Here is a 10,624-nt window from a genome sequence, read left to right on the forward strand (position 1 = left end):
TATCCCTCTATTGCATCTATTCATGTATTTGTCAAGATGCCCCTTAAAAGTCACAATCCTATCTGCTTCCACTACCTCCCCCAGCAGCAAGTTCCCAGCACCCACCACCTTCTGTGTAAAAAAAAACTTGCCTTGTACATCTCCTTTGAATCTTGCCCCCTTGCACCTTAAACCTATGCTCCCTAGTAATTGACTCTTTCACTCTGGGAAGAAGTTTCTGACTATCCACTCAGACCATGCCCTTCATAATCTTGTGGACTTCTATTGGGTTGCCCCTCACCCTCCATCATTCCAGTGAGACAAACGAAATTTCTCCAATCTCTCCTCATAGCTAATGCCCTCCATACCAGGCAACATCCTGGTAAATCCTTTCTGTACCCTTTCCAAAGCCTGCACATCCATCTGGTAGTGTGACGACCAGAATTGAACACTATTCCAAGCACAGTCTAACTAAGGCTCTGTAAAGCTGCAACATGACTTGCCGAGTTTTAAACTCAATGCCCTGGCCAATGAAGGCAAGCATGCCGTATGCCTTCTTGACTGAGGGATCAGGTTCCTCCTCCCCATCACCGTCCAGGCTGCAAATGGCCTCCAAGGTGGGTATTGGGCCATTCCATATGACTATCTACTGGTGAATGACAGTGTCTTTGGAGAGGAGCACCAGAGGAAACTGGGAAGAGCAGTGAGCCTTTCTTCCTCTGATGGGAAAGGAGATGTTTTGTGACAATCATGAGGTGGTTCCTCACACAGGTCAGGTAATTACCAATCTCTCTCTGCTATGTGCTGGATTGGAAAAATTAAGTGATTTGTTGTGATTAAAATGGATCTCTGTATTCAGATATTCCAGCCTGTTTTTGATAATGGTGCAGGATGGAAGGAGAGGAAGGAATGTTGGTCAGTATACATGGAGATTTCCTCATCTTTTTTCCAAGTGGGGTTGGGGGGCATCTCTTAATTCTAGTTCAACATGCAGATGTGTTGGTTTAACTTGCACTTCAATGACTGGCGTTGCAGCATTCCCTCAATACTGCACTGCACTGCAAGTTTCAGACTGGGCTTGGTGCTCAAGTCTCTGGAGTGGGACTTGCACTCACAACATTTGACACTGGGTAGTCCCTGTAAGTGTAAGAGTGAAATCCTTGGTATAGCTCATGTTCAAACCAGTTCCCTCAAGTCCTACTTGTCATCTGAGACCATCTGATGGTCTAACCCCAGTCAGCATCCTATAACTGCTACCTGTACTATTAGTGCCACCAGATCCCATCACCAGTGACACACATGAACCCGCCTGCACTAACCCCTGTGTTACAGAGACAAATCTGTACCAAATCTCTCATAATGACGGACTGTCTCCACCAGCACTGTATCCCAGTGTAATAGTAACAGACCCATCCCACCACTACTGTACCCCAGTGTTATAGTGAGAGATGTCCCCACCGGTACTATACCCCAGTGTTATACGACAGACCCATCCCCATCTGTACTGTACCCCAGTGTTATACAGCAATAGACCCGTCCCCACCAGTACTGTAACCCAGTGTTAGACAGCAACAGACCTGTCCCCACCAGTCTGGCACCCAAGTGTTATACACCAAGACCTGTCCCCACCATTGTACCCCAGTGTTATACAGTGTCAGATCCATTCCACCCATATTGTACCCCAGTGTTATACAGTGACAGACCCTTCCCCACCTGTACTGTATCTCAGTGTTGTAGTCACAGGCCCGCTCCCCCCACCACGACCCCCCAACCAATACTGTATCCCAGTGTTATACAGTGACAGACCTGTCCCCACCTGTACTGTACCCCAGTGTTAGACAGCGACAGACCCGTCCCCATCTGTACTGTATGTGTGTCAGTCACAAACCCGACCCCTCCCCCACCAGTACTGTATCCCAGTGTTATAGTGACAGACCTGTCCCCACCAGTACTGTACCCCAGTGTTATACAGCGACAGACCCATCCCCACCTGTACTGTATCTCAGTGTTATAGGCACAGACCCACCCCCCCCCCACCAGTACTGTACTCCAGTGTTATACAGTGACAGACCTGTCCCCACCTGTACTGTACCCCAGTGTTATACAGTGACAGACCTGTCCCCACCTGTACTGTATCTGTGTTATAGTCACAGACCTGCCCCCCCCCCCACCAGTACTGTATCCCAGTGTTATACAGTGACAGACCTGTCCCCACCTGTACTGTACCCCAGTGTTATACAGCGACAGACCCGTCCCCACCTGTACTGTATCTGTGTTATAGTCACAGACCTGCCCCCCCCCCCACCAGTACTGTATCCCAGTGTTATACAGTGACAGACCTGTCCCCACCTGTACTGTACCCCAGTGTTATACAGCGACAGACCTGTCCCCACCCGTATTGTACCCCAGTGTTACACATCGACAGATCCATTCCACCCATACTGTACCCCAGTGTTATACAGCGACAGACCTTTCCCCACCAGTACTGTACCCCAGTGTTAGACAGCAACAGACCCGTCCCCATCTGTACTGTGTGTCATAGTCACAGACCCGACCCCTCCCCCGCCAGTACTGTATCCCAGTGTTATAGTGACAGACCTGTCCCCACCAGTACTGTACCCCAGTGTTATACAGTGACAGACCCGTCCCCACCAGTACTGTACCCCAGTGTTATATAGTTACAGACCCATACCCCCCTCAGTACTGTACCCCAGTGTTATACAGCAACAGACCCGTCCCCACCAGTACTGTACCTCAGTGTTGTAGTGACAGACCCATCCCCACCTGTCTTTGCCCATTCAATCTGTCTATGTCCCCTTTGTAGCCTATGTCCTCTTCACAACTTTCCTTCCTGCCTAACTTTGCGTTACTGGTGAATTTAAGAACCGTACCTTCTCTCTCTTCATCCAACTCATTCATAGGGATGGTAAAAGGTTGGGGCTGTAGCTGTGGAGGGAACTCTAAACTCTCCAAGCTTCCCAGGGAGGAGGGCAGCGATCAGGAATGCTAGTGTGTACTCACCCATACCCAACCCAGTGCTAATGAGACCAACAGCTGTAGCCCCTATCAGTGTGTGCAGTGAAGATTGGTGACAAAGACTGGGGAGGGCCTGTTCTGGAACATGAGATAACATAAATGAAAGCAAACGTAGGTTCCAGTAGCTTTAATGATTCACTCTCAGTCCTGGCTCTTTTAATAATAAGTCTTTACTTTTTCTTTTGGACGTGAGCACAGTCGTACTTCCCCCGTACCACTTTTAGCTTGACTCCTGGGAGGTCTTGTGTTCGTCCCCCCTCCACCAGTACGATGTTGTGTTCCTGGAGATTGTGGCCCTCTCCGGGGATGAAGACAATCACCTCCTTGCCATTACTCAGCCGGACACGGGCGCACTTGCGATTGGCAGAGTTGGGCTTCTTGGGTTTGCGGATCATGGTTTTCAGCACCACCCCCTTCAGCTGCGGCCGGCCAAAGGTGGGACCCAACTTGGGGGGCGGACGCTTGGGTTTACCCATCCTGTGCATCTGGTGGAGGGTGGCCATGGTCCGGCAGTTCTGTTGGAACACAGCAGGAAGCAGCGTAATGCCAGCTGGAAAAGCTGGCTGAAAGTGGGAGGCCGCTGAGGAACTGATTAGTCTCGTGGCCCCTAGGAAGAAGCAGAGGAAAAATCTCATTCATTCACGTTGTAATCACAGCACAGAATCAGTGGCCCCCATGTAGACCATCTACAAGATGCACTGCAACTCATCAAGGCTCCTCCAACAGCACTTTCCAAACCCACGACCGCTTCCATGTAGAAGGACGAGGGCAGCAGATACCTGGGAACACCACTACCTGGAGGTTTCCCTCCAAGTCACTCACGATCCTGAGTTAGAAATATATCGACTGTTCCTTCAATGTTACTGAGTGAAAATCCTGGAACTCCCTCCAGTGTGGGTGTACCTACACCTCAGGGACTGCAGCGGTTCACTGCCACCTTCTCAAGGGGCAATTAGGGATGGGATATACATGCAGGACCTAGATTGCAACACTCAAATCTCACAAACGAATGTAAAAAAACAGAAGGAGACTATTTTCCGAGCAGTTCCGTGATAACGTTTAGAATCATAGAATCCCTACAGTGCAGGCGGAGGCCATTTGGCCCATCGAGTTGGCATCTTTTCTCCATCAGAACATGTTATCCAGGCCTACCCTCCTGCCCTATCCCCATAACCCTAAGTGTTTACATTGTTAATCCCCCTGACCTACACATCTTTGGACATTAAGGAACAATTTAGCATAGCCAATCCACCTAACACTCCATCTCAACCTAGTACATAGCACGGTGGCACAATGATTAGCACTGCTGCCTCACAGCGTCAGGGACCAGGGTTTGATTCCCAGCTTGGGTCACTGTCAGTCTGGAGACAGGTGAGTGATGAAGGAGCGCCGCTCCGAAAGCTCGTGCTACCAAATAAACCTGTTAGGACTTTAACCTGGTGTTGTGACACTACTTATTGTGCCTACCCCAGTCCAACGCCAGCAACTCCACGTCATGTGTGGAGATTGCATATTCTTCCCGTGTCTGCGTGGGTTTCCTCCGCGTGTTCCGGTTTCCTCCCACAGTCCAAAAGACTTGCTGGTCAGGGTGCATTGGCCGTGCTAAATTCTCCCTCAGTGTACTTGAACATGCGCCGGAGAGTGGCGACTAGGGAATTTTCACACTAACTTCATTGCAGTGTTAACGTAAGCCTTACTTGTGACAATAATAAATAACTCAAACTTAATAGCAAGGGGCGCTAAAGGAGAAACAAATGTGTAAATAGTTTCACTTTTAATAATTTATAATTACCTTAATTTGCTACTGTTCTAAAGTCAGGATTTTATTCTACTGATCATATTAATCTGGGAATGAATCTGTTCCTGATCTCCATACCTCTTTCAGAAGGTTAGTTACTCAGATTTTTCTCTCACCCCAGACACACTCCTCCTTTCCGCAACTCCATAAATGGTGCTGGGATGATGAGAACTTTACACCATCATCACCTCAGGATGTAGGAAAGCGCTCTTAATAACCAACAAAGCAGGTTCACCGAAACCTGAGGGGCAGATCAGGTTCAATCACATAAAGGTGAAACAGAAAGCTAACGAGGTAAGAATTACGTGGTTAGAATCTCAAGATCAACTGATGGAGAGTTGGGCTGAGAGGTACAGGATGCTGGTTGTATTTATAAAGGTGGGAGTGGTGGGGATGATCGGTGTGAGTGGCTTGTAGCGGAGATTGAGCTTGCTCTTGTCCTGTAATAAATGGGAGATCAACTGGGGAGGGAAAGGCACAACAGTTTGAGGTGGTCTGGCCATTTTAGCATTGGAAAGACACACTGGTCTAGTGTCTGGGACTTGGATGTCGTGAGGACAGAGTGAGAGAGTTCAAAGGCATTTTGTACTTCCCACAGGTCCCAGGAGTGCAGCGCAATGGGGGAGAGAGGCAGCACTGGGAGGGAGGGGAGGCAGTCGAGGGGAGGAGATTATGGGGGGGAAGGAGAGGCAATGTGGGAGGGTTGGGGGAGGGGAGACAGTACGAGGGGAAGAGACCGTTAGGAGGGGGGGGCAATGGGGTAGAGAGGCAGCTTGGGGGAGGAAGAGAGTCGCTTTATTTGCTGAAAAATGGGGGGGCGGGGGGGAAGTCGCTCAGTAAAATGAACCAGCCAGTGTTGAATTCTAGAATGGTTACTGTCTGTGCAGAGTTTGCACATTCTCCCTGTTTCCTCTGGTGCTCCGGTTTCCTCCCATACTCTGAAGATGTGCAGGTTAGGTGGATTCGCCATGCTAAATTGCCCCTTAGTGTCCCAAGATATGTTGGGGGGGGGTGGGGTTAGCCATGGTAAATGCGCATGGTTACTGGCGGGTTGTGGGTGTGAGTAAAATGCTCTGTCAGAGAGTCAGTGCAGACTCAATGGACCAAATGGCCTCCTTCTGCACTGTAGGGATCCTATGGCAGATTAGCTGACTCCTGCTCCACCACCACCTGAGGCAGAGTGTTTCAAAGTCACATGACCCTCAGAGAAAAAGTTTCTCATCTCTGTCCTGAAAGGAAATTTTAAAACTAAGCCATTTCTTTCCCGATACCTGCATGCTAGATCATGACCAAGAACCAGGAACGCCACAGTCCACCCCCCGGGCCCAAAGCCAATCCATGACAAATTCTATAACAAATAAAACTCTCACCCAACGTCAACGATGATATCCAGGTCCTCATCACACCGGTGGGGAACATCTCACACACCGAGGGAGTTGAGCAGCCTTCAATTCTACATAATGAAAACAAACAAGGGACTTCAGTATTGTGCAGAGATTGGAGAAGCTGGAATTATTTCCTTAAACAGAATATTAATATTCATTTGATGCCCACTCCAAAATATCATCTCTTCTTACTGCAGTAACTGACTCCACAATTAATAATGCAATGCCTTCTCCTCTGTCTCGCCTAAAGATTCTATAATCCTGGAGTGTTGAGTTGCCAGGTGAATATTTCTCAAGCAGTAGGTTGTCATCTGGAACGCTCTGTTTAGTAGGGTAATGGAATGTGATTCAATTAAATATTCAATTACGTGAGATATGAACTTCACTGGCAAGGCCAGCATTTATTGCCCATCCCTAGTTGCCCTTGAGAAGGTGGTGGTGAGCTGCCTTCTTGAACCACTGCAGCCCATGTGGTGTAGGTACACCTGACCCATGGGATGCTGGGATCAACCAAGAATCTCAACCACAGCTAGAAACCCTGGGACCAACAGATGACCCCAACCCGACCCCAGGGCACTGAGGCCAACAGACCATTCCAACCCCAAGGGCCCTGAAGCCAACTGACCACTCCACCAGACTCCAGGGCGCTGAGGCCAACTGACTACTCCAACGCAGGGGCCCTGCGGCCAACTGACCACTCCAACTCAGGGGTGCTGAGGCCAATTGACCACTCCAACTCAGGGGCCCTGCAGCCAATTGACCACTCCAACTCAGGGGCGCTGAGGCCAATTGACCACTCCAACTCAGGGGCCCTGCGGCCAATTGACCACTCCAACTCAGGGGCGCTCAGGCCAATTGACCACTCCAACTCAGGGGCCCTGTGGCCAATTGACCACTCCAACTCAGGGGCCCTGCAGCCAATTGACCACTCCAACTCAGGGGCCCTGTGGCCAATTGACCACTCCAACTCAGGGGCCCTGCAGCCAATTGACCACTCCAACTCAGGGGCGCTGAGGCCAATTGACCACTCCAACTCAGGGGCCCTGCGGCCAATTGACCACTCCCAACTCAGGGGCGCTGAGGCCAATTGACCACTCCAACTCAGGGGCCCTGCGGCCAATTGACCACTCCAACTCAGGGGCGCTGAGGCCAATTGACCACTCCAACTCAGGGGCCCTGCGGCCAATTGACCACTCCAACTCAGGGGCGCTGAGGCCAATTGACCACTCCAACTCAGGGGCGCTGAGGCCAACTGACCACTCCAACTCAGGGGCGCTCAGGCCAATTGACCACTCCAACTCAGGGGCGCTGAGGCCAATTGACCACTCCAACTCAGGGGCCCTGCGGCCAATTGACCACTCCAACTCAGGGGCGCTGAGGCCAATTGACCACTCCAACTCAGGGGCGCTGAGGCCAACTGACCACTCCAACTCAGGGGCGCTCAGGCCGACTGACCACTCTGAACTGATCCCAAGGCGCTGAGGCCAGTTTCCAAGGGCAGCAGCCGGGGAGGGGCCGCCCCTCGGCCGGGTGGGCCAGGGATGTGCAGCGGTGATCGGCTCGGGGTCCGGGACCGGGCCCGGGGTCTGCCCGATCCCCGGGCCGCAGCCTCCCGGGTCCGGCATTGGGCACAAACTCACCCGCGGCGCCGGCGCTGGATTCAGGCTCGGAGCGGAGCTAGGCCGCGTTACCATGGCAACCGGAAAGGAGCCCCAGGAAACTCAACCAAATAATAAACTAAATGTAATAAATAATCCCCAATTTAACAAACTTTAATACACTAAAATTTATTAAATTCCAATTGTAAATAAAAACCCAAATTTAATAAAATTTAATCAATACTCAGATTTAATAAATATTCCCAAATTTAATAAACCCAAATATAATAAATGAACCCAAATTTAATAAACTCAGATGTAACTAAGTTAATAAATCCAAATTTAGTAAATAAATCCAAATAGAACACAGAAATTTAATGAATAATCCAATTTAGTAGACACAAAGTTAATAAACTGATATTAACCCAAATTTAATAAATGTTAATAACTCAATTTAATAAACCCAAATAAACTTTAATAAACCCAAGTTTAATTGGCTTTAGTAAATCCAAATTTAATAAACCCAAATTTAATGAACAAACTCAAACTTAATAAACTCATATTTAATATATAATCCCTTAATTAGTTAAACTTAATAAACCCATTTAATAAATAAGCTCAAATATAATAACAAACCCAAATTTAATAAACCCAAATTCACTGCATTGTGATAATACTGTGCCTTTAAGGAATCTATTTGTGTTTTATATCTGGTGTAGGATTTTATTTACAAGTTCCTTTCTATTTATTGGTGCCACTTTGTCTATAGCTGGCATTCCATGTTGTTACTGTGGCAGCATAACTGATCTTAATTGCTAGAATGTTTGTTTTAATCTGGACCAATGCAGGGTCGTATGTTAATGATTTTCCCTGGAGGTTTTCAGAGTGGGGTTTGATTAGGAAAAGTTGTGACTGGGCGGGCTAGGTTCACAGAGAGAAAACAAGCTCAGTTGGTGCTTGTCAGCTGGAGTGAGAAGTAGCTTTTCCTCTCTCAAGATTGGAGACTGGGATTTGCTAGAAAATAGATCTTATTCTCTGACGTTCTGCTGTTTGGAAGTTATATACAAAGAACAACCCAGCACGGGAAACAGGCCCTTCGGCCCAACAAGCCCGCGCTGCCGCATCTTCCTACACCTACCATGCTCTGTGTGTAAGTGAATGGAACCCCTAATGTAGTCAGATTCAGGGGAGAATAGTGTCAATTTGGTACACCAATCAGCCTAAGAGCACATCTTTTGGGGTGTAGGAGGAAACCGGAGCACCCGGAGGAAATCCACACAACCACAGGGAGAATGCGCAAACTCCCACAGACACAGGCCCAAATCCATGTATCTGCACAGCTAGCAGTGATAGTCACTGAGCTGTTGCGGTGCCCGTCTGCTGGTCCAGGATTAAGCACACGCAACGACACGAAGTACTAGGCCACTCTCGGAACCTCCAAGAGCAGCCCACGCACGACCCACCGTGTGCATGCCCTCATTTGACAACATGGTGGACCTTTCTCTGGAGACTGTCGTATGGGAATGAGAAGACACGGGTCTGTCTGGACCTCTGTGCAGAGGTGTCAAAAGGTTGGAATTCTAGCATCCACACGAGCCAATCTTTTTTGGTAACTTAATCTGAAGAGGAATTTATGTCTGAGGGGATAGTGCTTACATTGAAACTTTCCAGTTCCCTCACTATTAAGAATTATACTGTGTCATGTTTAAATATTCTCAATTGGTAAAAGTTATGATAATCCTTCTGTTATACTTTCACTGTGATGATAAATAAAGTTTGTTTTGATAAAAGATTCCTAGTGGCTCAAAAGAATCACACTTGGTGCAAAACACATTATGCTGCACACACGTCAAAAATCAAAAAAAGTTGGGATCTAGGCAAACTTCATAACATACGTTGAAGTTTCTGGTTTGTCTCTAATAGAATAAACTCAAATTTAATTAACAAATTTACACATATTTAATAAACAAATTTAAAGAAAACAAATTTAATAAATTGGAATAAACCCAAATTTAATAAACTCAAATTTAAAAATAAATCCAAATTTAATAAATAAATTGAAATGTTTAAACCAATTTAATAAACTTGAATAAATGCAAATTTATTAATTCAAATTTAATAAACTCAAATTTTAAAATAAACCTGAATTGAATAAATCTAAATTAAATAAACTGGAATAAATGCAAATTTCATAAATAAATTCAAATTTTTAAATTCAAATTTAACAAAAAGATTTGATAAACTCAATTTTTAACACATATTCCGATTTAATAAAATTGAATAACCATAAATTTAGGAAACTCAAGTTTGAAAATGAACCCACTATAAGATCCCAGTTTGAACAGCCACAAATCCCCTGGGGGAGCTCCAGCCCGGATCGTGTTTCCGGCTGCTCTACTGCCGGGTCACGGGCAGGGCTTCCACTTCCGGTTCATTCATCCCCATGGCAACAGAGAGGATGGAGAGAATGTGAGAAAATGTAATGGAGAAAGTGAGGGAGAGATGGGAGAAGAGGAGGTGGAGGGGGGAGGAGGAGGGGGGAGGAGGAGGGGGGAGGAGGAGGGGAGGGGGAGGGGGTGGGGGAGATGGTGGGGGTGGGGGGAGGAGGGGGTGGGGGAGATGGGGGGGATGGTGGGGGTGGGGGGAGGAGGGGGTGGGGGGGGTGGGGGGGTGGGGTGGGGGTGGGGGTGGGGGGTGGGGTGGAGGAGGGGGTGGGGGGTGGGGTGGAGGAGGGAGTGGGGGGTGGGGTGGGGGGAGGAGGGGGTGGGGTGGGGGTGGGGGGAGGAGGGGGTGGGGGTGGTGGGGGTGGGGGGAGGAGGGGTGGGGGG

At 48.2% G+C, this 10,624-nt stretch overlaps 1 protein-coding gene across 3 annotated transcripts; it reads right to left on the reverse strand.

Moving 5' to 3' along the window:
- Positions 1-3,127: 3,127 nt before the first annotated feature.
- mrps12 (mitochondrial ribosomal protein S12) lies at positions 3,128-10,189 on the reverse strand. Of its 3 annotated transcripts, none has more exons than XM_080218272.1 (3): positions 10,120-10,189; positions 6,184-6,266; positions 3,128-3,622 (listed from the first exon to the last, which is right to left on the reverse strand). In XM_080218272.1, the coding sequence occupies exons 2-3, from the start codon at positions 6,230-6,232 to the stop codon at positions 3,186-3,188; spliced, it is 486 nt and encodes a 161-aa protein (XP_080074398.1). In that variant the 5' UTR covers positions 6,233-6,266; positions 10,120-10,189; the 3' UTR covers positions 3,128-3,185. The 3 variants fall into 3 exon arrangements, with proteins under 3 accessions (XP_080074398.1, XP_080074399.1, XP_080074400.1); XM_080218273.1 differs by lacking the exon at positions 10,120-10,189 and adding an exon at positions 7,839-7,897; XM_080218274.1 differs by lacking the exon at positions 10,120-10,189 and adding an exon at positions 6,391-6,524.
- Between the last annotated feature and the right edge of the window lie 435 nt (positions 10,190-10,624).

The sequence above is a fragment of the Carcharhinus amblyrhynchos genome, unplaced genomic scaffold (genome assembly GCF_965287045.1).
Source record: "Carcharhinus amblyrhynchos unplaced genomic scaffold, sCarAmb.v2.hapA scaffold_37, whole genome shotgun sequence".
Lineage (NCBI taxonomy): Eukaryota > Metazoa > Chordata > Chondrichthyes > Carcharhiniformes > Carcharhinidae > Carcharhinus > Carcharhinus amblyrhynchos.